Here is a 27,111-nt window from a genome sequence, read left to right as displayed (position 1 = left end):
TCACACTGGGGATAAACAGTAAGCTGAGGGAAAAAAAAAAGTGTAAAATAAAGTTAACACACTAAATGGATATAAAATGGGCACAGATAAACATCAACCAGAAGTTAGACTATTTTAACCATTAATGGCGTGAGGGTTTCGAATAGCCCGAGAAGCAGCACAGGCAAAAAAAAAAAAATTAACTAGGTTTGAGAACTAAACCCCTTCATAAACTATTCAATGACAGAGTACCCTACAACAGCAAACATGCAACATTGGCATCAGTGACAACAGAGGCCCTGTCAAGGCCTAGGGAACCTCAGGACTTGGAATCCTTTTGAACTCTCTGGAATTTCCATTGCTTTGACACAATTTTCCAACTAACAATTTTATTGAGATACCAACTTATGGGGAGACCAAAAGTCAAAGCAGAGAATCACAGAATCACAGAATGGTTAGAGTTGGAAGGGACCTCTGGAGATCATCTAGTCCAACCCCCTGCCAACGCAGGTTCACCTAGAGCACATTGCACGGGGTCATGTCCAGGTGGGTTTTTAATATCGCCAGAGAAGGAGACTCCACCACCTCTCTGGGCAGCCTGTTTCAGTGCTCTGTCACCCTTAAAGTAAAGTTTTTCTTCATATGCAGATGGAACTTCCCATGTTTCAGTTTGTGCCCATTGCCCCTCATCCTGTTGCTGGGCATCACTGAGAAGAGTCTGGCCCCATCCAGAGTAAGGATGGGGGTAAGAAGGTAAGGACAAGACCTATGAAACATGAAAGAGCGTGCTTACAACTGAATGCAGGCCACTGCATTTGAGATACTGACTAAAATCACAAGAGGGAAGATTTCCTAGGTAATAGTAGGCCTGCCAGAACAACTGAATCAGTTATCAATGAACAGATTTTGTATATTGAATAGTAATGGACAATTGAAAGCAATTTTTTTTTTAAAGACTACCTGGGCTGGACACATTATTCTGTCCTATGAAAATGCCAGCTAGAGAATTTGTGGTCAAAGGATATTGATATATTACGTGATATAGGGAAACATCATCACAGCGTTGCTGACCATATGGCTTGACAAAGTGTAGCAGACAGCTGGTTATAAAAAAAAGGTAAACTGAAATCTACAGAGGGAAGCAGGAGACAGGACACAGGAAGAATGAGCAGCTCTTCTAGCTGGAGAAACAACTGTGCTCTGTGGAAAGAAATAGGTCATCTGTTTGAGGCAAGAAGGCTACCCAGAAAAAAAGAAAGAAAAAAAGGAGTATAGATCTGCAAACTGAGAAGTCATCCCCAATCCTCAGAAACTCTGGAAAACCCAGTCCAAAAGACATTTTGAGAGAAAAGCAAAGTTCAGAAACAAATTCCCCGCTAATGGAATTTAACAGATTGTCAAGAAAATGTTTCATTTCAGTATAATAGCTTCTAGAACTGTCCACATGTCTTTAAAGGAATGTTTGTGTCTTACATATTTCTCCCCGCCCTTTAGGTCAGAGCAGCAAAATACGCACAAAATCCTGCACAAGTGGTTGGGCTCCACATTTACTGCAATAGCCTAAAGTTCCCATTTTTTAAACTATTAATTTTATTTGAATAAAAAACTATAAATAAATACACAAAAGTACACAAATACATATTCACATACTGAACTTATTTGTACAAATATGTGCTCCATTGCTTTTATAAAACTTAAGAATCATCCAAATCATGTTAGTTCCCATACTCTACCCCCTTCTCTAAAAACGGATTTTAAGTGAATGAAAGCAATATTTAAGACTGATGTTTAAAGTAAATTAACATGCACACCTTTCTAAATTAATTGTAATGCCTCAGTATAACCTAAACTGACAGCTCACTAAAATTTATTAGAATAAATTTGATCATATAGTATAATTTCTTTAAGCTCACTGTACTATATAAATTGCAGTTCTGCTTGTTTAGTAAAATCTGGCTGTACTTGAGAGCCTGCACTACAAGGGAGTTAGTTATGCTATAACGAGTGTTCTTTAGACATGAAGCAATACAGGTAGATTGCTACAAACTTAGTTAAAGAGGCACATTATCTGTACAAAAGACATCCTTTTCTCACAGGTAACTAGTTTCAGTGATCAAAAAGCTTATTTAGCAAAGCTCAGTCATAAAGACCCAAAATCGTTTAATGACCCAGCTTTGGTTTTGGCACAACAAAAACCATTCGGTGTATTTCAACTTTTTTATTACAACCACAGTCACTTTTATCTTAAAAGCAAATTTTTAGTGGCTGATTACTGGTGTTGTCTTGTGACAGAATATTAAATACCAATCAATACTGTTACTCTGTTTATTTCTGTAGTTTTGAATGCTTGACCTCAAGATGCAAAATAAACCAACTCTATGTGAACAGCAGACCCGAGGCAGATCTTAGGTCTGCCACTGACTTGTATGACCCTTCCTTCACCTCTATAATTTTGAGTTTACTCACTTATAAAAAGGACATAATGATATCTGCCTGCCACTGAAGGTACATAACTTCAGGAACAAAGTTTCAAAGTACTTCGGGATCAGATTAAGAGGTACTACATAAGTAATCTAAAATAAGCTCCAGAGAGGAAGCATCCAAAAATATTTCAAGCTTTCTGCTTATCCCAGAGTTTGATATTAATTACAAACTTAAGATGCAGAGCTGATGCAAAATCTTTAGAACTGTTACTGTAACATTGTAAAAAGTTACATATCATGCATAGTAATACCTGATTTAGACACCTTACATTCATTTACCTAATGCTGAACAATTAACATCCATGCAGAACGTGTTGCAGTCCACCTCAGCTTACTTTACTTATCAAGTTTGTCAGACACTAAATTCCATAAGATATGAGTTTGACACCAGCCACAGAAATTCCACGATTCTGTATATCATTTTACAGAGAAATCTGATTTTTTACTACTTACTGAGCTCTCTTTTTTACTGAGCCAAGGTAAGTCAGCCAAAGAGAAATACACATATTAAATAAGCATGAGTATCAGCCAAGTCTACCATTAAACAGAGCACAACAGCTAAAATACAAGTAGTTAAAGCTTAAGGAAACTTTTGATGTGGAAAACCAACATAAGAAGTAGTATCAATTCTGAGAACACTGTAACCTCCACAGCTGTGGCCTTGAGTACATTTTCTCTGCACAGAGCTCTTTCCCTGGAAGGGATGAATAGAGGAAGAAGTGGTGCTGAATGATTATTCTGTTTGCAAGAAAGAAAATCTGGCTTCCAAATGAGCAGCAGCTCAGTGACACTAGAGCACCAAGAGGTGGACAGTATGAATTTGTCTCTGTCAGTTTAAGCCCAAGACAGAAAAAATGACAACCACAAAAATGCTTTATGAGGGCCCTTGAACAAACACTTTGGAAGTCCATGGAGAATAATATGTGGTTTCAAATTTTTGTAGACTTCAGCAAAGTCATTTCTAGGTCTTTAATCTTTTTAATGGACTGGCCATATACATTTTGAAAAAGTTTCAGTCCGTCATAGAAAGAGAGAGACTTTGAAGGAGAATTTTTATAGCTGCTAAGCATCTACAAGTAGAAAAAAAAAAATAATCTTGCATCTTTTATTTGTAAGGCATTCTGCAGTGATTACAATATTTGTTCTTTTCACCAGAGAACAATGTCTCTGCTGAGGTTCAATAGAGAAGACGGAGTTCATAAAATCTGAAATATGAGTGTACACAGTGCCTAATAAAACACGCCAGGTCTTTTTCAATTGCAAAGATTGATGTAAGGACATACAGAAGCAAAACAACTTTTTAAAGTCTGTGTACGTACAATAATCTGAAATAGTTCCTTTTAAAACAGTGCTCCCCAGACTAAAAAATACATGATCATGACACATGCATAGTGTCAAACAGAAGCAAACTCCAGCGTCCTGTTCGACTTGATGCAGAAAACACCTACTGTAACTGGCCTGGGGAGATGAGGCTCTCGCTGGGTGCGAAGAGTGACTGGAAATCACAGGTCAGCCAGGCGTAAGGTGCCTCAGAGGGACCCGAGCAGAGCGACCGGCACAGCCCGCAACACCGCGCCGGGCCAGGGTGGGGAGGCCGCAGGCCCGGCGGGGGCGGGCGCGGCCCCGCGGCTGCGGCGGAGGGAGGCGGGCCCGGCTCCCCGCAGAGCCGCTGGCCGGCCCGGCTGCGGGAGAAGGCACGAGGCCTCCCCGGACGCCTGCAGCCGGGACGGACGGCCACCCGCAGGCCCGGCGGCCCCGGCTACTCCGGGCGGCCAGACCGAGCCAGGCAGAGGCCCCGGCCCGGCCCGGCCCCGCGGCCGCGCCCCCCACGTGCTCGGCGCGGCGCTTCGAGCCCCCGGCGGCAGCGGGCCCAGCGCTGCCCGGGACAAGCTGGTGCCAACCCGGGAGTCGCCTCGGTGGGGAACGGCCCCCCCCTTTTAAAATTTTTTTTTAAATTATTTTTAAAACTAGGCTGGCGGACACGATGTTTGTGATGCCGGACAATTAGCAGAAGCAGCAGGGGGATGCTTGCCAATAAACACCGAGATTTGAGGTTAAGCAGCTGTAAGTCTGCATTAATCGTTTCAGGAATTCAGCTATTTACAAAAGCTTTTAAAGAGCAAACAAATAAGAGAAGGGAGGGCAGGAAAGATAGGAGAGGAGCCGAGCTGTCCTTACCTTCACATTGTTTCCCTTCCCCTTTATAGCCTGGCTTGCAGATGCATTTGTAGGATTTTGGTGTGTTTTGGCAAATTGCATCGATGTGACAGTCATCCGTAGCTTCTGCGCACTCGTCAACATCTGGAAGCACAGAACGAAACCCAAGGGGACAGATAAGAAGAGAGACCTGAGACACAGAAAACCGTCAAGGGTAGATACACCCCTCGAAGGAGCTGGCTGCTTGCCTGCCTTCCGAGTGTCATCCTGGAAATGGGAACATCTAAAGTTAAATAGCTGAACAAACCAACGTGTTATTCTCCTAAAGTCACTTATAAGCACCGCTCCACCAAGCTGGAGGGACTCGGTCCCACGTTTCTGCATTAGGAAATGATGAGACATACTAGAAATTAGCATCTGCTGATAGGTCTGGTACTAGAAACCTGCATCTCAGTAAAACAAGAGTGTTTAAATGACTTAAATGACCTATAAGAGGAGAAAAAAAGCCCATTTGCATGTTCTAGCAAAGAGATCTTCTTAATTTAAAAAGACCCTAGTTTAAATAAACTATGTCTGGCGGGGGAATGAGAAAAATAAATATTTGAACAGCAAAACCACATTAATCCTTTTTATTAAGAGGCAAATAAATAAATAAATGGAAGACCATATGAAACTCGGTAAGTTAGCGTGGAGAAAAGCAACCTGCAGTAACATTATCTACATGGACTAAAACTCATTTAGAAGGAAAAAGTCGCAGCTGCCTTCCCGGCCCCTGCTCGGGCGGGTGCCTTACTGGTGAGCTGGACTCTGAAAGCGGGGGACCCAGACCGCTTTTCTTGTTTTCAGGGTAGGAAGCCTTTACAAACATTTCAGTGACGGGCATTCGTTTTCTCCTCTGGATTTAAAGAGGATGGGGGAGGGAGGAGTATGAGAGTGAGTCGAGATTTGGTAGTCGAGGGAATGTTAATGAAGTGAACATAGACGGGGGGAAAAAGAAAACCTCCGACCTATTCAGGGTTGGGGTGTGCTGTTAACATGGGAACATTTAAAGCCCTGCCTAACCTGCCCTGCCCCCCGCGCTCCCCACAGACGGTCCCTGGCCACCCCGTCACCCGCAGCGCTCTACGCCAGGGGCTGCGGCGGGGTCGCCGCGGGGGAGGCGATGCCGCCGCCGAAGACCGGCGCTGCCTCGGGGAGCCGGGCCGCCCGCCGCCGTCAGCCGCGGCCGCCGCGTCAATAACGCACCTCACAGGGATTTCCTCACCGCTTGAGGCCAGAGCCACGTCTGGGGCTCCCGGGAGGAGAAAGGCAGGCAGGCAGGGGAGCCTTCTGCCCAGGAGGGGCGGGTGAGCAGCCGGGGAACAACTAGCAGAGCTGGAGGGAGCACAGCGTCCCCTTTATTTTTAGGAGGTACCGAGGAGAGAAGGGTGCTGCGGAGGGAGGGGAGCATCCAGCGAGAGACACATGCAGTTGGTTTCATGCCAATTAGATTAACAGATCCTCCAAAAAGGTGCACTAAAGTGAAAACAGTTTTATTGTGAGCTTGAAATCCTAACGCTAATTGTTTCAGAAGTGCTCACTCAGCCAGCTCCAGTGATAACACACAGATCCTTCAAAGCCACCGGGGACAGGAGGGGGCTATTTAGAGAGGGGAGCATAATCAGATATTGTGGCACGGCACACAGCAGGGAACTTCTCTGAGAGGTGCAGACCAGGACGGCCCCGCAGGGCACCTCAGGGATCCTAGCAAGAGAATTGCCTGGACTGTGTATTGTTGTTATTTTTTTTAAGAAAGAGGGGAACAGAACGCAGAGCGTTGGATTTTCTGGAGAAACGCAGGGCTGCTGTAATCTCCTTCTTTCTTGTCCATTCATTTATTTTAACCCCTGGGCCGGTTCAGATCTAGCTATGATTTAAGTGAATTAGCTTAGGGGGTCCAAGGGTGTTGCCCAGATCAGATCCAGTCAAGCACAAAAAGAAAAGAGGGGTTTTTTTTTTTGGTTCATACTTTTGACTCATTAAACCGGCACCCATCTCCCATCAAGATCAGCAAAAGTGACAGCTGGATTCTTTATAATGCCGTCAAAAATTCAAACTGCATTGAGCCAAGGGGGACATTTCACAGCAACCAGAGGATGCCTGGGAGTCAGGCGTGAATGCCAATGAGTCAAATGAAAGGGCAAAACCAAATATGAGCCCCTGCTCTGCTCCACATCTCACATTGCATTTCTTGGACTTTAAGAACTTCTACGCTGACTTCGTTCATTTTGTTGCATTTAAACGCTTGTATCTGAAGAAAGGGGATTCCCCCACCCCCCACTTCACCTTAAATGATTTCTTCTAGCACAACTTCAGACACTGCATACATATCTTTAAGAAATTACTCTGGGCATACAACATTCCTAGGCAGACGGGGGTTTGGGTTTTGGTTTTTTTTTTTTTGTTTGATGGTTAGGTTTTTTTTAAACACCGGACCAAAGACTTAATATCATTACTGCTATTAAACAGATAGGAGCGCGGCTGTAGCAACACCAGGTCTTTGGGTTAATGGGCAGACAGGGAAAACCTGTGAACATGTAACAGCCAACGCTTCCCCTGCGGACTCTCTAAGGTTCAGCACAGATTTATCTCGTAGGCACTTAAGGAAAGTAACTTTTTCTTCCCCGTCTCTCCCTCCAGACGTCCCTTGCTTGGCTCCGGCAGTGTCAAACACGCGAGAAAACGCCTCCCCACCACAACTTCCAACACCCCCGGCACTACTAGCAGCAAGAAGTGACCTCCCCCTCAACACCTTACACCAGGGAGAGGAGAGCGGACAAACACGGTCCCCCCGGGGCCACGGCTCCGCGCCGCCCGAGCCTGGGGAAGGCGGCGGAGCCCCCTCTTACCTGCGCCCCCGCTGCCTCCCGCCAACCTGCCGGCCCAGGCGAGAGCGAAAAGCAAACAGCAGCGCCGCGAAAAGCAAACAGTGCCCATGATAATGATGCGATCCCCGGCCCCCGGTGCCTGTCTGCGATAAGGGACGCGCTCGGGGCCGGCCGCGCGGAGCCGCCGGCGCTGACGCCCTGACAGCGCCCCGCTGATTCGCCGGGGCTCCCGCGGCGGGGGCGGTGCCGGCCGCTGGGGCGGGGAGGAGGGGCGGGCCGGGCCGGGCCGCCCCCACCGCCCCCGGGACTGCCCCTGCGTCCCGCCGCCTCTGCCGGGGGTGGGGGCTGGCGGTCGGTCGGTTGAACTCTTCCCCGCCCCGAGAGATGGCTGTTAGTCAGGCGTGCGGTGCTTATCGGCGCGATGCCCGCGCCCCCGACAGCAACCCCTCACGCCTCCCCACAGGTAGGAAGCCCGCAGGGAGCCGCTGGGGCCGTCACCGGGCTTCGTCCTCGGGCATCCCCAGCTGCGCGAGCGCTGAGCTTTGTTCCCCTCAGGGGCCGGGGCGCGCGGGCGGACCGTTAGCCCCCCACCCCGGGAGGGCGCCCCCGTGCGGCTGGGGGCGGCCCTGGGGGACGCAGCCCCGTGCCCCTGGCAGGGAGCCGCGAGGAAATGGCTCCCCCGGAGCCGCGGGCTTTGGAGGCAGGCGGACAGTCCGGCCAACCCGGCCGCACATCTCCTTGACAACCGCTGAGAGGGATTTTTCCCCCTTCCTGGGCTCAGACTAAAAGAAAACTTTTTTTTTGTCCCCCTTGCCTTCCTCTTAGCCTCGCCTAACGCCTGGCGCTGCCTCTCCCACCTGCCTCGGGTCATTGCCCACCGCTGGATTTCTCCAGCGTTTTGAGGGTGTGCTGCAGAGGTGCTTGCCCCTCTCCAGCCGGCCACCCCGGCCAGCCTTCCCCTAGCCCTGCTCCTCCAAGCCCCGCTGCACTCGAGGCAACCGCAGCTCCGCAGGTGACCCGTGCAGCCCCGGCCTGGCCCAACAGAGACGCTCTCCCCAAAATCATCAGGGAAGCTGTAACTGCCCCTGCTGCAGACGTGTTAATGAGTGTCATTGTCACCACCACCCTGAAGGAGAAAATCCTTCGGTTTTAAACCCAAACATGAGAAATTTGCCCCCTCAAAGCCAAATTTCGTGACCCTGAAGTCTTCGAGGCTGGCTCCTTTTGAAGGACTTAAATAGCTTGCAGACATCCCTTGATATGACTTTGCACCCCTATTCGCTTTACACCTTGTTTCTTTTATAGACCCCCCCCCCGCTACTGAAATGCGTTGCTACTTCAGGTTCAGTTTTAAGTCTTCCTAATTCCTCACCGAGGCTGTCTATTGTGTGACATCCACTTGTCATCCAGATAATAAATACAGCCCGCCATAGCTTCAGATGCCTCTTTTTGTCGAGTTCCTCCCAAATGTATGCAAGCTTCAGTACAATGCGCTTGCCCAGAGAGTAGCACCATTAAGTATCTTTAAGCCTGAAGAGATGGGAAGCAAACGTAAGAAAAGTTGCTCAGCCCAGCTGCTTGGTTAGTATAAGTACATGCCACTATCTTTTTTCCTTCATAAAACTAAATAACTAGTGCACGGTGCAAAAGCTGTTTGCTTTCTGAATGTTTACACCTCTGCTTTGGGCATTCCTGTCCTTAATCCTTTAGGGGTGGGGCAGGGGTATTATTATTTTAATTCCAGCCCCTTATTTTTGTGTGAATACGCTGAGGTGCGGTTGTAAATTCCACGCTCGAGCCTTCCCATGGATACACTGAGCGTTTTGACCCTGTAGGTCCCCAGAGGGGATTACCTGGGACCTTAGAGCTCCACCTAGTGAGTTTTACGGCATGCTGTAGCAGAGCGACCATCATCTCAATAATTACATCCGCTGATAGGGTGAAGTCTTTACCTTGTTAACACCATATGCCCATCTTTCTGGGAAGGCTCTTATTTTCAAAGACTTTGTAAGTATGAGTTTTGTTCTACGTGGAAAATAAGGCTTCTTACTGATTTTTTAAAACATATTTCATAATCAGCCTTGTCATTCCATTTCATGAAATCATGCTACAATTTATCATGGGATAAAGTGTCCCAAAAGTTTATTTTCCATGAAGGAATTCACTAGAAATGTCTAAAAATGAACTTCCTCCACTTTTTAAAAGTCACAGTGTAATAAAAATGTTTGCTAAAGCAACAGAATACTCCAATTGCCTTGGTGACTTGCTTTCTAGCATGTACTGTGTCATGTTAACTGCATCTGTTAAGTTACTCTCACAGAAATCACTACACTTAAGCCTTTTATCTTCCCTGATTTTATGCATTTATAATCTGTACAGTACTAACACTAGCTGTATGGCACTCAGAAAAGGGAGTCACCTTGATCCAAATATCATGCTATCTATACACGTCCTTGTATACTCCAAGGGTGGCATGCAATTGAAAACTAAAGATTGATCCTTCATATCAGGTGTCCCTCTTCTAGCAAGCTTGCTTTTTTTTTTTTTAAAACCAAGACCCTGACTGACAGAACGTATGAGGAAATACAATGGTATGGTGTGTTTATCAAAGGAGGGCTTGAACCTTCAGTCAGGATCATCACATACAACAAGGAATACGATCTACAGTGCCAGGCTGAATATTTCCAGTTGGGTCTTTTCAGCAGTTTTCCTTGCTAAGGGCCACATCTTAGAAAAGGGATCCTTGTGGACTGTCACATTTTACACTTGTAATTATACTTCTGTGCTTGTTTATAATCATCTGACATCATCTCTATGTCAATTGCACAGATGCTTGCATGACAAATTTAGTATTAGAAGTAATGACCAAGCTGCTGCTTCCAATGTGGAAACTAAAAGCCTGATTCATGACCATAAATCTGCGCTGTGTAACTGGGGTAAGCAAGAGCTACCTGAATTGAAGGTGGAGGGGCCTAGCCTGGGAACCACCACTGTTGTTTAAGCTCTCTACCAATGTACTTCAGCTCTGCCTGAACACCTTTGGGCAGCCTTCAGCAACAGCTTGCATGTTAATGGATTGCATGGGCTTCTAATGTTCTTCCATACCAATGTCTTTACAGCTTTTGGGGAATATTCCAATAAAATTATTACTATTATTATATATAATATAATAATATAATATTATATATTATTATTATTATTAATAATAATAGAGATATGTTTTATTAGGACCCATCTCAGTCCTAATAAAGGGTCGGTACTGGGACCAGTTCTATTCAATATATTCATTAATGACTTGGATGAGGGAATAGAGTGCACTGTCAGCAAGTTCGCTGATGACACAAAACTGGGAGGAGTGGCTGACACACGGGAAGGCTGCGCAGCCATTCAGAGAGACCTGGACAGGCTGGAGAGTTGGGCGGGGAGAAATTTAATGAAATATAACAAGGGCAAGTGTAGAGTCCTGCATCTGGGCAAGAACAACCCCAGGTATGAGTACAAGTTGGGGACAGACCTGTTGGAGAGCAGCGTAGGGGAAAGGGACCTGGGGGTCCTAGTGGACAGCAGCATGACCATGAGCCAGCAGTGTGCCCTTGTGGCCAAGAAGGCCAATGGCATCCTGGGGTGTATTAGAAGGGGTGTGGTTAGCAGGTCAAGAGAGGTTCTCCTCCCCCTCTACTCTGCCCTGGTGAGGCCGCACCTGGAATATTGTGTCCAGTTCTGGGCCCCTCAGTTCAAGAAGGACAGGGAACTGCTAGAGAGAGTCCAGCGCAGAGCCATGAAGATGATTAAGGGAGTGGAACATCTCCCTTATGAGGAGAGGCTGAGGGAGCTGGGTCTCTTTAGCTTAGAGAAGAGGAGGCTGAGGGGTGACCTCATTAATGTTTATAAATATGTAAAGGGCAAGTGTCAAGAGGATGGAGCCAGGCTCTTCTCAGTGACATCCCTGGACAGGACAAGGGGCAATGGGTGCAAGCTGGAACACAGGAGGTTCTGCATAAATATGAGGAAAAACTTCTTTACGGTGAGGGTGACCGAACACTGGAACAGGCTGCCCAGAGAGGTTGTGGAGTCTCCTTCTCTGGAGACATTCAAAACCCGCCTGGATGCGTTCCTGTGTGATATGGTCTAGGTAATCCTGCTCCGGCAGAGGGATTGGACTAGATGATCTTTTGAGGTCCCTTCCAATCCCTAACATTCTGTGATTCTGTGATCTCCTTCCAGAGTAGAAGGTCCATAACACCTGTGTATCAGGAAGAAAGGCCAAGGGCATCAATAGAAGTGTGGCTGCAGAACAGTAGCCTTGCCTCCAGAACGCCTTCTACCACAGACATGCACCATTCCAAAAATATTCGAGAAGACAGAACAGCATCTGCAGAATTATTTCTTTTTCCGGTTTGCTATTTATGAACACCTGTATATAGGGGCCAATGCTGCCTCAGGAGGCAACACAAGCTATAGACAGAGCTAGGAATGAGAACGGCCACTGGACAGGCTGCACAAACTTTTCAGTTTCAGTTTATTGTTTAGTGTGAAGGTATGTCTGTCTTCAGGCTTTCTTTCCTCCCTTGAGTTAATGCTTTCAGAATACTAAATGATCTGGGTTTTTTATAAAAGTTTAACTTTGTTTTTTTCCCTATTATTGAATAACGGATGCAGGGATATATATCTCACAGAATCACAGATTATTGCTATACCTATTATTGCTATACCCCTGTGTTTCTGTTTCTTTTTCTTCCTTCTACCTATCTCACCCATTTACAGGGCAAGCCCACTGTAGCGGGGCCTGCCTATCACTGTATTAATACAGCATCTGACAAAATAACAAACTAAACTTATTTTGTCTGTCTCCCCAGTTAGGGCTTTCATGAGGCCAGTGAGACAGATAAACTCTTGACAGGAGAATCCTTTTATTTAACTTAAGTTCTTCTCTTTCCCTGAACTGTAGCATGTGCCAGAATTTCTGCAGGGAGCATATATACTTTGAACCCTGGACCGTGTATCTCCAGATTTTATTTAAATCTTTTCTATTAGGAAGAAAGGAACAATGTAACACCATCTCTTCAAAGCAATGTAGACTCTTTTGCATTTCTACACATACTTGGGGGAAGCTTTTGAAACTAAGGGCAATGGACGTGCATAGCACCGCATGCTCAATGCTATGTTACTTCTTTCCAGGAAAATACAGCATTTAAATTTCCCAGAAGTTCAGTAACAGCATGCAGCTGAAGTATTTCAATGATTTGTCCTTGTTCTTGGGAGGAGGAAAAAAAAAGTCCACTATAATCCATAATGAAAGTTTTGTACAAGAAAATTCGGTGTCTGAGAGGAGGAGATTTTTTTCTTTTCCCTTGGAGGGGGTGAGGAATTACACAGCAGCTGCTCTAACAGTTAAAAGGGGATATTTATACTGTAGCTTTGGTGAGATTACAGTCAATTTTGTCTCAGTCTCATCAATGAGACAATGGTTGAAACCTTGTGGAAGTATTGGTAAATTTAGATATTCTGGCCAAAAAAATGTGTAAGTCAGTGCCAAACTTTGAAGAGAGACATCAACTCATGCTTGAGGACAGCTACTCCCTATTTCTACTGTGATGTTACCTTCCTGTAAGATGTCACCTGCTTCATCCAAATGACCCTCCCCTTTCATTTCCAGGGTGCCAAAAGAGATTGAAACGCATACAAAAATATTTCCTTAAACCTGTAAATCTTTTAACATGGTGGATCACGATACGCCTTATTGAGCGTTGCATATCTACAAATTCATAAGCTGCTTTTCCCCTTAACTGTCTTATGAACAGCTTTCTATTCAGAAAAATGCTTTAGCAGCTGAAGGGGGGGGGGAAATTTTTTTTTCCTTCCTGCTTGGATGTTACCACTGAGAGGGAAAGATGGTAATATTAATGAAGAGCTGAAAAATACCACCACCATCACAAAGAGTAGAGTAGAACCTCCATTACTGGCATCACTTCATCCTGATAAAAGGCATGCTTTGCCAAGATGAAGGTTACATCTCAAACAGGTGAATGAGGACTTGATGCATAAAGAGCTGGGTAAAACTTCATGACCTGCATTATGCAGGAGACCTGTTACAGCAGTCTCCCTTAAAATGAATAAAGGACACTTATAAAAGCTGCAAGAGAAATTGCACAGAACAAGGTTGTATGTACTACCTGTTATGAGATTACACTACAGCAGGTAGAAGAAGAGGACAAGGACCTGTGGGAACATACAGCTGAAAAGGATGCCTTTCTTAAAGTCCTGTTTGTTAACTCTGTTGCCAAAATACTTTTAGAGGTGGTGATGTCTCTTTGCATTCACAAGGAGATGGGCAGCAGCATTCTGAAATGGTTTGGTTTTAGAAGTGAAGGCATAAGGGCTGCAGAAGGGAAATATCAAGGAAAAAAAAAAAACAAAACAAAAAAAGGAAGACTAGGGAAACAGTAGCTGAGCATTCAGATTTCTGTGCCAGTAGATGTTACAGAGAAAGAGAATGGATGGTGAGAACACCCTCCCATTTAAACAAAAAACATACCAGCTGACGGAAGCTAAGCCACAGCGTATTTACCTGGACTTCACAGAAACACGTAGGAGGTGCTAAAATGCCAGCATCGAATCCTATCCTGACTACAAAGGGGATGAAGTGAGCAGGATCCCATTACTCTTTGTCCATCCACTAACTTTAGCCCAATGTAGGATTAGAATTTTAGCTCAATGACTCCTCCACAGAAGCCTTCAAAACAGTGACTTTACGCTAGTACAAGTTCTGGCTCCTGATCTGGTACAGATTACTTACCATTGTATTCTTATCATTGGCAGCTCAGTTACTCTCAAAATGAATTTCACCGATTATTGTAGTTGCAAAGAACGTGCTTTCCTCTTGAACACCCTGGCTTGCACAGTCTAAAAAGGTCGAGCAACTCAGAGGAAAGTACTGTCTCGGGTACTTCAGGCCTAGGCCAGTCATTTTTAACCTTAAATCCTGGATAGTCATTAACTCCTCTGACTGCACAGGACAGGAACAAGAATTCTAGTAACCCAACAGATGAGAAAGCTTTTGGGTTGTTTTAGGAGAAATTTTATGATCAGTCTTTTTAAAGTGAACTTGTCCTTCAAAAATGGCTACAGCTGGCTCAGATTTCTTCTTCAAAGCCCTGATTAGGGCACTCAAGCAGAGGTACTTTCTGTTGTTCCCTTTCTTACTGTTATCCATGACCTGCAGTCAGTTATCTGTGCACTTTCACGGTCTAATCAAGGCCCTGAACACACAAGGAATACTGAAGCATGTGCATATTCATCAGCAGGACTACTCTTGCATACAGACTTCTGCAAAGACTGTCTCAGCACACTCAGAATCGTATATTGCAACATAAAGAGAAGGGGCCACGGCCTCTACTCACAGTCCCTTTATCCTTCAGCTTAGCTCAAAATCAGATGTGGAGAGTAACATGGCTTTAATCCACATGGGCAGTCCCCTCTGCTCTGTAGAACATACCACTACAGTAGTTCAAAGGAAAAAGCTGATTTCACTTCACAGAGGACTTAATATTGTGAAATTTTATTTTGTTCCAATTCAGAGCCTTGCCTACTCCCCCCGCCCCAAAAAAAAAAAAAACCCACTCCTAGAAGCCCCAAGATTTCTAGAGGCTGCAAATTTCAACTGCAGCCTGGCAGAGCAGCTGCAGACATAGGTGAGTTGGCAGGACATCTTGCCAAGTCATGGTAAGATCCTGTAAGACCCCTGCATTAGTTCTTTTGGACCTTCTCTGAATCCAAAACGTTTCAGCTTAAACATTAACAGCAGTGACAAGACTTTAAGAAAATTTCAACAGTTCTTTAATCAAAATTTTTCCTGACTCCACAATTCCACAAACAATTTAAGGTTGTTTCTCAGGGCACCTTCATGCAGATGGGAAAGAAAAATATCTGTAATGCAGCCTCCATCCTGCCACTGAAGGCTAGAGTGAGATTTGTGCACCAATTTAAAATTCTGCTTTCTTCAGGGAGGCCCACACTACCAAAGTTATTCTCAAGACTTTCCCTTTAAACTGATATAATATGAAAGGGTCCAATGCTGTTAAGAATTAGATAATTTTGTATTGCAGCATCTGTTCAATTTACTACGGTGAAAAGAACCCTTCCATAAAAAATATCTGGAGGACCAAGGACCAGGTCAGGGCATCAATCCCTTTACCAACCCAAGTCCTAGCTATCTATGTAGTGGGGAGCTATGTAGTGGTGGGGATTTGCATACAGATTTCCTAAAACCAATATGCTTATTTTAGTGCAAATGTATATATATATACTTATCCTCTTGTTTAGCTGCAATCTTTACTACACATGATCCACAGTTCAAGAGCCAAGTGCCATATAAGCTTAATCTTAACCGAGAAGTATGTTGCTAAAGAGGTGCTTTAGATCAAGCCCTGACTTTATCCAGTAAGTCTGCTGTATTACCAAGAACAACTTTTATCCTAGACAAAACCTGTGTTGACCAAGTAGAGTTTTATTCCAAAGTAGCTGCCTATATTGAAATATAAACACATGTAATTCTTTGTACTGTAATTAAATACATTTTAATTCAGTTATTCCATTCATCCAACACAGCTGAACTGAGATCGGCTTTGATCAGAGAGCCTGCATCTCCCCTGCTTTGACTGTAGTCTAGGCCTCTTCAGCTGTGACTGATGGATATAAAATACTCCAGCTGTCACCTGGAAAGACGAGTATCAGGTAGATGGCAGCGGAAAGGCAGATCTACAGTCCTGTAGCACAAGGACTGTGGGGTTCACCTGATGAGAAATGACTAGCAGAGCAGCATCACAAGACAGTCAAAGGTTCAAAACGAGGTCCTGTCTCCTATAGTCCTGTAGTAAGCAACTCTGTTGCCATCTCTAGCTATGCTCAGATTAGTTAAGGATTGTCACAGATAAGTTTCAACCACTTCCCAGGGGAAGTGGAAACGGAATAGTGCATCTGAACAGAGAAGTGTTCAAAGCAGGGAGAACATGATTTTCCTCAGTGTCTTTTAAGAGAGAAGGAAAAAAAGAGACTGTCTTATCTCACACTAGGATCTTTAAAATCCTTGGATGAAGCTTCTTTAACTACCAGAATATTGTTTAACTTCTAAGAAGACTGAGCAGATTCTTTTATGAAAGGATAAGCTGCATTCCTCACACTTTTAGATATTCAAACACTTAAAATGTTGGTGCTGAGCACTATTGTGAGCATTACCCAGGGAAGATGAGCATTTTTTAGTTCGAAAGACTAGCCAAAGTAAATGAAAAATAAAAGTTAGACCTAGGAACACAGTTGTGTGCTTAAATGGGCACAATACAAGTAAAATTCAGTTCCTATAGAACTATGCAGCAATTGGCAAAGAGCATGTTTTCAGTAGACTCATGCCGTGCTTCTCAACACACCACACAAATCTGATGGAACGAAACTAGCATGACCATTGTGGTTAAGAGAAACTTCCAACAGAGAAGATATCACAGAAAATACCCAAGCTCAAATCTTTGCCTCAGACTTTTCTACAACATCAACCAATGCCTCCCCCATAAGTCTATACACCCATGGGTGTTGATATTTGCAGTACTTCTAACCTGAGTTTGCAGGGAGTTTATCAAAACAAAAGGTCAGCAAATCTTCATTCCTTCTACCACATTTTCCCCAAGTCCCAGGATTATGTTTCGGAGTCCTATTCTGACTGCAGGTGCAATTCCAGTTTCTGTCAGGGAGCCCATTGCTCACAGGCCGTGCTCATACAGACGCCAGCCCCCTTTCCCAATACTGCTGTGAAGGACTCAGCAGTGATCCCTCTCCAGCATAGAAAATAAACATCCCGCCCCAAACCCCGTATACTGAAAGCTTACTGCTTCTCTATGGTAGAATGTTTATCTCACATGTTTTCCCAGTAATCATCTTTAAAGGAACCAGGAATAGTTGTAGCCTAGTAGCCTACTCATCCTTAAAAAGCACAGCCTGCTCGGTTACACACTTGCAGAGGCTTTCAAAATACATCATCCTATCCAAATATACAGTGACAATTCCAGAACCATTTGGAAAACCCAGTTATCATTTTCTGCTAAATGAGATCTTCTCCCTAAGGGCTGTCTGGAGGAGTCAATGCTTTAGTGCACTAAGCTACCTATGAGGTAGCTGAAGCTCAGACTAACTCAATTCCTGACAGACAGCTGCAGTTTCAGGTGGTGTGAAATGGCAAATAAAAGAGAAGATTACCAAATAGAATTAAATGCAGCATCCTCAGGAGGCCTTGATATAGAAAGGGTAATCCACTCACCTTAATCCTGCATATTATCCTGTTCAACTGAATGGGCATAGCTGTATGAATAAAGACAGCAGGATTTGGTCTCATATGCTTACGGCTTCGCTTCTTAAATTATACGAAATGCACAGTGTAGACCTATTAATAATGTTGCAGTTTGTTAGTATTATTCTGTCATTAGAGATGGATTGGATTAACACAGGTATACTAAATTACAGTGAAAATAGCTTACAGGAGAGAACAGGATGGTAAGACTGGTTCAAAAATGTGTGCTCAGAAAGCTCATGAAATCAGAAAAAATGCATACTATCACTAAGTGAAAATACAGGAAGCAGAAGCTACTGACTGCTTGAGTGCTCCCAGGTAAGTTCTCATCATACGTCAACTGATCATGCTTTAACTACACATCTAAAATAATTTGGAATTAATTTCAGTCAAATACCTACAGTAGAATTATAGAAAAGCAAAATCAATACTTGTCCCACCAATTTCCAAGTGAATGTAAAGAATCCTTGCACATCAAAAAGGCCAAATTAGGTGTATGTAGATATCTACATGGGTCAAGACCAGGACTGCAGATAGCACATGTAAGACCTTGTTGATGTTCAGAACCTGCTTTAAACACAGCATCTCAGGTTTCTCTCTTTATGCCTAGAAATAGACAACTTCATCTACACATAAAGTGTTCACGGAACTGACATTGAACATAGTGATATCCACCTTCTACAGCTTTCCCTGTAGGTTTTGTTTTCAGCTAGCATGTGATTAAACGTTCAAACAGGGTCTCAATTCTCATCTGCTTTCTACCCCCGCACGTCCAACCCAACAACTCAGAATAACGTAGAGCTTTCTACTGAATCACAGAATCACAGAATTAATCAGGTTGGAACAGACCTTTGGGATCATCGAGTCCAACCGTTGCCCTGGCACCACCATGTCAACTAGACCATGACACTAAGTGCCATGTCCAGTCTTTTCTTAAACACATCCAGAGATGGTGACTCCACCACCTCCCTGGGCAGCCTGTTCCAATGTCTAATGACCCTTTCTGAAAAGAAATTCTTCCTAATGTCCAACCTGAACCTCCCCTGGCGAAGCTTGAGGCTATGTCCTCTTGTCCTATCGCTAGTTGCCTGGGAGAAAAGGCCAACTCCCACTCCACTACAACCTCCCTTCAGGTAGTTGTAGACTGCAATAAGGTCACCTCTGAGCCTCCTCTTCTCCAGGCTAAACAACCCCAACTCCCTCAGCCATTCCTCGTAGGTCAGACCCTCCAGACCCTTCACCAGCTTGGTCACCCTCCTCTGGACTCGCTCCAACACCTCAACATCTTTCTTGAAGTGCGGGGCCCAGAACTGGACACAGTATTCAAGGTGCAGCCTCACCAGTGCCGAGTAGAGAGGGACGATCACTTCCCTAGACCGGCTGGCTACACTATTCCTAATAGAGGCCAGGATGCCATTGGCCTTCTTGGCCACCTGGGCACACTGCTGCCTCATGTTTAGCTGGCTGTCGATCAGCAGCCTCAGGTCTCTTTCTGCCGGGCCGCTTTCTAACCACTCTTCCCCCAGCCTGTAGCGCTGCATGGGGTTGTTGTGGACGAAGTGTAAGACCCGGCACTTGTTCTTGTTGAACCTCATGCCGTTGGTCTCGGCCCATCTATCTAACCTGTCCAGATCCCTCTGTAGGGCCTTCCTACCCTCCAGCAGATCGACACTCCCACCCAGCTTGGTGTCATCTGCAAATTTACTGAGGGTGCACTCAATCCCTATGTCTAGATCATCTATAAAGCTATTGAACAGGACCGGCCCCAGAACTGAGCCCTGGGGAACACCGCTAGTGACCGGCCGCCAGTTGGACTTTGCCCCATTCACCACCACTCTCTGGGCTCGGCCATCCAGCCAGTTTTTAACCCATCGAAGAGTCCACCCATCCAAGCCCTGGGCAGCCAGTTTGTCCAGGAGGATGCTGTGGGAGACAGTGTCGAATGCCTTACTGAAGTCTAGATAGACTCTATCCACAGCCCTGCCCTCATCTACTAAGCGGGTCACTTTGTCATAGAAGGAGACCAGGTTGGTCAAGCAGGACCTGCCTTTCATGAATCCATGTTGGCCGGCCCTGATGCCCCGATTGTCCTGCACGTGCCGTGTAATGGCACTCAGGATGATCTGTTCCATCACCTTGCCTGGCACTGAGGTCAGGCTGACAGGCCTATAGTTCCCTGGATCATCCTTCTGACCCTTCTTGTAGATGCGCGTTACATTTGCTAATTTCCAGGCAGCTGGAACTTCTCCAGTTAACCAGGACTGCCAGTAGATAATAGAGAGTGGTTTGGCAAATTCATTTGACAGTTCCTTCATTACTCTGGGGTGAATCCTGTCCGGGCCCATAGCCTTGGGGGTGTCCAATTGGCACAGCAGGTCACTAACCGTCTCTTGGCTTTATTCAGCCTTCAGTTATGCATTCAAGTTCGCTCCAAAGGTGTGCAAACCCTGCCAGACCTAAATGGCAAGATGAACAACTCTGCAGAGTGCAAAACAGTAGTGTCAGCCCTGTGGGAAGCTTGCACTGCATGTCCTAGTTCAAACTGAACACAATCGAGGCATAGTAGAGCCCACAACTGTATCTCTAGTGGAAGGATACCATGAGCGGCTGGGCAACAATTGCAAGTGCTGCCAGCTGTGCCAGCCAGAGTCACCCGTCCTTCACTTTGTGCTCCCATTGCTTGCCAGCCATGGCTTGTCAGCCTGGGACTGCATACACTGTTTTGGGAAGAAAACACGATATGGATTTTCTCTCTAGGTACCAAAGTTACATAAATGTTACTCCACACAAGGAACTGACAAGATACAACTCAAGAATTACTCCTATACCAACCTATAGAAACTCCAGCAGGTTTCCAATTTGCAATTTCAAAAATTATTTATGATGAGGCCAGTATTGTACAACTCTCTTCTGCACAAAAGGCATCAATAAATATTCATGAATTAGGTCTCATAACACAGAAAAGGGGAGTATTATTCTCCAGTAAAGATAAGGGAAAGAACATACAGAGAGGTTAAATGACTTTCTCAGGTTCACATGGGAAGTTTGGAAACCCAGAAATAGAGTCAGAGTTAAGACTTTCAAATGGATTTCAGGTGTCTCCATTATACAATTCAGAGTGGCTTAATGCAGTGACTGTGAGCTCTGCACATGCTTGAAATCAGGCCACTCGAAAGGGTCCACAATTAGGCAACCATTGCTACTAATGACCTTGGCAAAACTTAGTCCATATTCTTGAATCCTGCTCCACAGTCTTTGGTACTGCAAAGCAGTGTGCTGTCCTACCAAGATGCAGTGGGAGCTAATTAAAGACTGTAACTTATCCTTAGCCACCCAAAAACTAAAGCTCCATGTTCATTAAGCACTGTTTTGTTTTCTAATCTGTTCAACGGAGCTTAAATACATTATTTTTAGACTAGAAATTTGGGGTAAGTCCTGGATTTTGTAGAATAGTTATGCTCCAAGAAATCCTTTCGCTCAAAAATAGATGATTACAACAGTTTCTATAAATATAAATTGTTTTACAGACAAAGACAGACATTACAGTTTGTTCTAGTTTTCACTGAAATTAAGCCAGCAAATCTCTCATGCCAGTACTATAACAATAATCATGCTGATAGTGTTATTTTAGTTTACCAAAGCCAAAATCCAATATGCTACAAATTAGATCAAGCACCAAATAAAATTAAGCAAAAGCTAAGCAATGCTAAAGGAAATGAATACTAATAAAAAATGAAATGTTTACATTTCTTTGCTGGGTTCAGATACAAGCTTGACATATACAAGCAATCTTATGTTGAACTATAGCTTTATTTCCCCCTGTCCTCTGTCTCCCCTTCTTTTTTTTTTTTTTTTTTTTTTTTAATTTAAAAGCAGATTTTGCAGACGAAGATATGAGAGAGCACATTTCGGTTCTAAGATACTGGTTTTAGGACAGGGGAAGGAAAACAGGGCTCAGACCAATTAAAAGCTTTAGGGAAGAAACGCAAATCAATTAAAAATGCCAGAGGGCAGACATTGCTTAGAAAGAGAAGGGACTTTGACAAATTTGAAATAGCTGTGTTCTACAAGGTCCATAACGGCAACTGAAAATAAGTTGCATTTATACCCGCAAATATTCACGGGAGAATAAGGCATCTGATACATCATGGATAATATAGATCTATGCTTTTGCAGGCTGAATAAACAAGCCACATGACTGAGGTAGTGTTTGGTGGATACTTTGAAGATGAAAAACAACATATAAAATGTGAGGTGTTATCCTTAAGACACCCAAGGCAGCCAGCCTTCAAACTCAGCTGCTGAATTATTAGTCTTATTGATCTGGCATTGCATTATTTTTTACACCACAAAACCCGTTAGTTTTCAATAGAACACAGGCACTGAAAAGACAATAGTCATAAAAAGATTTGTTATTTGGGACTTCAAAAAATTATATTCCAATTTTGGCAACTTACTAGGAATAAGAACCAAAACTGCCATTGCTGAATGTATCCTTTGACTGTAACTATAATTTAAAAGCATTGTCTGATGTAATTTCTTCTTTTTTCACACAGTGATTCCAGGCCAATTATTTATCCCCCCTCCCTCCCCCCATAATAGTGTTTTGAAGTCAGCCAATGAAACATGTTTTATTTAAGGACTATATTCCTAGAGCAATGGATTCTTTGGAGACCTAAAGGTTGCAGAGCACTTCATTAGTTCCACATAATGAAAGAATGGTGCAATTGAAGGAGGTCTCTAAGGGAGAATGGTGTGAAAATTAGAGACCCGTCTGCTCACTTGCAAAAAAAAAGAAGAAAAAAAGAAAAAAAGAAAAAAAAAGAGAAAAAGAAATTGAGAAAAAGGGGAAGGGGGAAAAAAGGGAAAAAAGGAGAAAAATGAGGCAAGGAAAAAAATTGTGGATTTTCTAAATAAAGCACACCGTCTCCATTCAGCCCACGGAAAAAGGGTGCCTACTCAATCCTCTTACCCTTGACAATATAATAAAACCAGAGGAACTTTTTTGAAGTAGATCTGCACATTCCACATTTGGATTGAGGGGCAATGGACTGTTTAAATTGCTATTTACATTTCCAGCTGTTTTACCAGTGATTTGCCCAACTTAATAGCTCTTTAAGCTTTTAAACAAGAAAATAGCTATTCTCACGATTCAAAGAAGAAACCATGGTTATTTCAGACTGCCGCTATTGTAAAAGGCTTAGACCCCTCTGTCTTTATAGATGCCCTTCCCTTTATAGTACTTCCCTTTTCCATCTCCTCCTACTTTCTAAATCTTCTTCCATTTTTTCATTCACTTTTTACATTATATACTTTTAGCAACATAATGCGTCTTTGCTGATACTGCTGATTCAAGGAAAATGTTTGCAGGCAGCCACCAAGGTTCCCAAGAGAGACTGAAATTAGCACAAAAATTAGATTTGCGTGTATAATCTTCTGTTAGTTATTGGGAGTTAGCCAATGTTAAACAAATGCTCTATAACCATTAAAAATGCATATTTATTTATCCACTTTCCTCTGGGGATGTATTAAAAAAAATTAGGCATGTGTACAGGCATAACGTAAACTGTATTTTCTGCTTATTTTTCAGGCGAAGTGGAAGAGGAGGGCAAAGGGGCAGTCCACAGATTAGAATGAGACTAAGATGAAAGGTTACAAAGGGGAGGGGGGGTTATTTCATAGTGGCTCTAAAAACCACTGCAATTATTTTGGTGTAATTGGAACCCATTAGCTTGTTTAACCTGGTGCTAATAAATTGTAAAATCATGAAGAAGAAATTAAAAAAACAAAACCCACTCCCTTCTGCTTCTTCTCTGATCAAAGCTTCAACATTTTCTTTTTTATTAACTCTAAATGTCCCTTGTGTTTACAGATGATTGCAACACTAGTCAGATAGTAGAGCAAACAATCAAATCCAAACCTTGCAGAAAGTGGTAGCAGCAACTCTGGTAAGAATTTTTGAAATTAATACAATTCACTAAAGAAAATTATAGTAGTGTTTGGAAAAATGTAAATTGTTTTCTTTTTAGATTCTACCCTAACTTAAATATTTTGAGAGAAAGGAATTGCAACAACTGGTATAATGCTAAACACCTGTGATTTTGTTTTAAAGGTAACACTTCATATTTAACAGTCAATATATCCTAAACTAAAATTCCCATTTTTTGTAAGGCTTGTAAAAGGTAGTTTATGATCCCCAAACTGGCATATTGGCTGCTGATTAGCAAATGTTTGTCCTGGTGTCATGCACTGGCACGTCACTGACAACATAACACTTTTTCTATGCAGGACAGGACCAACAATCAACATGTATCTGAGTTACTGTGATTATAAGAAAATTGGCTTGTAACTGGAATACCTGTTCCCTTCAAAAAGGAAGGGAAAAAATTTGCAGACCTGAGTCACTGAAAGGTGACAAAGTGCTAGAGAAAGCAGGTTTAAGGGTAAATCAGGTGCTATCTTTCCCTGCAAATAAAAAGAAGATTATCAAATAGCACAAAAATCAAGGTCCAGTAGGGGCTAGAAAAAGCTGGAAAAACATTCAAAAATTCTAAGTACAATTAGACTTCATGAACTTCGTTAGGGAAAAGAAATTCCATTGATTTCTAGAACTCTGCAGGAGGGTTGAAAACAAGCAGTATTTGGCAGATTTTCTTCTGAAAAACTGTTTACTTAGATTTTGAAAATTCCAAGGCAGCTCTGCTATGAATGCCAAAAAGAAAACAAATATACACCGGGGTGGGGAAAGACTTTGTAAACGTCTAATGTGACAAATCCAGCCCTGCTTAGGAGTACTGGTGAAAAACCAGCACTCTGCCTAAATACATAGCATAAGAACATATGAAAATACTGAAAGAATGGCTTGAAAGGAAGTTCGTTAGAGCAGGCATTCATATCATGGCACTCAGTTCTAAGAAACTTGATGCTTTCCCACCCTACACAAGACAGATTTTTGGTTATACATAAAATAATTCCTGTTTCTGTTACCATTGTGTAGCTGTAAGAAAGGAAGACTGCAAATAAGATCTTGTTCTGTGCCAAGGAGTCGCTCTGTGAATTTAGGTACAGTAGGTATATTCCTCTAGCCTTGGTTTCAACAACTAAAAATAGCATTCACATCCATCTTTGTGGAAGTTCCTAACAAAACAAGAGGAGAAAAGCTACTGTGTACAAAGTGAAGAGAATTAGCTTATGGTCCAAAGTCTATTAATAGTCAACAAACCTGTGCAGTAGAATAGCCACAGGAAGTCACACTTCGAGTAAAAAAATGTTTGAAAGTAAAACTTTCCAGCACCGGACAAGATTAACAGCAGATGCACTCCTGTGAGCAGCTCCATTAAAAACAATTGTTTACAATAATGAAAATAGATAGGTACAATCACGCTGCAGGATCAGGACCCATTCCTGAGCTGCAGGAGCCCTGTATTAGAAAATACATTTGTATTAAATCACTGTGACTACTTTGTCACAAAGATGGAAGTTTTACTGCCAAAGGAACCGTAGTAAAAGGCCAATGACTCAACCCAAGTGCTCTGCAGCACATGAACAGTTGCACATTTTATGCAGCATCCAGCTGCCACAGCAACCAGATCTCAGTAATGCCTCCTGGCAAATCTCCTGCTCCATTAAAATCACTGGAGGTCAGGAAAGAAGGATCAAATCCATTTTGTGTTGCCTGAGGATCTGTTGCTGCAGATCCTTAGGTATACATCTTTATACTTACCTATTTACTCACACAGGTAAGATACAGCCTGGAGATTATTATTTCTCTAAGAATCTACATAATACAGATAGTTCTTAGTGCCCACAAGGTAGGAATTAGTCTGACACAAGCATGTTGTAAATGTGGATTAACACACAGCTTAGATGCCTGAAAGCAAGCACAAGACTAGCAGGTTACCTTCACCTCTGATCTCCTCTCCCAATTTCACAGTCTGCCTTCCCCACTCCAACAAAAAAAAATGCTCCCAAGGACAACCAGGGCACAGCAGGCTCTGCATCCTTCTCCCAGCAAGGCTGCTTCACAGCCTCTTTCAGATAGCCTGCCTAAGCATTTCCAGATAGGTGAAATCTGGAAATGGCTGGAGCCACTCACCTCCCTGGGCTCCTTGCAGACTCTCCCTGATGTGCCTGGGCTTACTCAACTGCAGTCCCTCTGTCAGAGGGCCTGAGGGTGACTGGGGTGGGGGAGTGAAGGCAGCTACACCTACTATACAAATGCAGCAGAGGTGAAGGCTATAAGAAACTACTGATTATTTAATGTAGATATTCCCATCTTGAAACTTCTTGGTATTGTCTTCCCCAAATGATGTTATGAGCACAGAAAGGGATTTACAACTCCAGAAATGGTGTTGCAAGCAGCAAAGTTTAGAAATAAAGGAGTTACTCTCATCTTTATTGCAGGTTGTTACATTTCCAAAGCCTCTCAGGTACTGGGAGATTGTTTGGAGATGAGGGATTGTTTGCTGAGATACACCCAGCTAGCCACGCTCTCGTGCTGCAGGAGATGCTCTGAGGTCTGAGCAAATGAGCAAACTGCTTCCCCTGGGTACTGGAGAGAGGAGTCTCAATATAACCCTGGGCCGCTGTGAGGTTCACCAGGGAGGAGCTGGTCTCTAGGCACGGCCAATTTCCAGTGCTTCAGAGGAACTAAGCAAACACTAACCCAGAGTACATCTGGCTAATTGTATAGCGGGAGAAAAAAAAAAATCTTTCTTGACCCCAGTGGTTACCCAGCTAAACCCCTGAAGCACAGGCTTTTATTACAACCATTATCTTTATGCAAATGATGATCATGCTGAGGACTTACTCTGCCTGTTACATATGAAGGAAAGAGCTGAATGAATGATACATTCTGGACAGATTCCTTGGCCAGAAGGGACCATTCATGCCAAAGCCAGTTTGAAAGAATATCTTTTAGAAAGATATCCAGACTGCCTCTTAAAGACTCCAAGTGATGTCAATCACGCTGCCCCCTTCATCTATTGTTGTAACGTTCAGTTACCCTCACGACTAGGACACTATCTGAAATCAATGTAAAATTTATCTAGCATGAGCTCTTCCCCATCAGACCAGTTTCTGCAGTGATAAACTGCTTGGTTGCATTGCCTACTGATGGCAGTTTTATAAAGAGTTGTGCTAGCCCTGAACTGCTGCTCTATTTCAGGCTTCGGTGGGATTCATAAGGTGACAGGAGAAATTCTCTCTCAGATGCCAAAATTTCTGCAAGGGAACTACGCAAAAACATGTTTGTTTTTTTTTTTTCTTGGGTGGAAAAAACAGACAGACATAC

At 43.6% G+C, this 27,111-nt stretch overlaps 1 protein-coding gene across 1 annotated transcript in view; it reads right to left on the bottom strand.

Annotated features, from left to right (window-relative positions):
- SCUBE1 (signal peptide, CUB domain and EGF like domain containing 1) overlaps window positions 1-7,595 on the bottom strand; it is a 220,210-nt gene extending 212,615 nt beyond the window's left edge. Inside the window, exons 1-2 of the mRNA XM_068401065.1 lie at window positions 7,508-7,595; window positions 4,641-4,763 (exon numbers count right to left, since the gene is read on the bottom strand). Coding sequence (XP_068257166.1) covers window positions 4,641-4,763; window positions 7,508-7,595 — 211 coding nt within the window. The remainder of the gene's footprint in view (window positions 1-4,640; window positions 4,764-7,507) is intronic.
- Between the last annotated feature and the right edge of the window lie 19,516 nt (window positions 7,596-27,111).

This window comes from Nyctibius grandis, chromosome 5, assembly GCF_013368605.1.
Source record: "Nyctibius grandis isolate bNycGra1 chromosome 5, bNycGra1.pri, whole genome shotgun sequence".
In the NCBI taxonomy this organism is placed as follows: Eukaryota; Metazoa; Chordata; class Aves; order Nyctibiiformes; family Nyctibiidae; genus Nyctibius; species Nyctibius grandis.
Note: the sequence above shows the minus strand (reverse complement) of the source record. Positions and strands in the feature narration are given on the sequence as shown.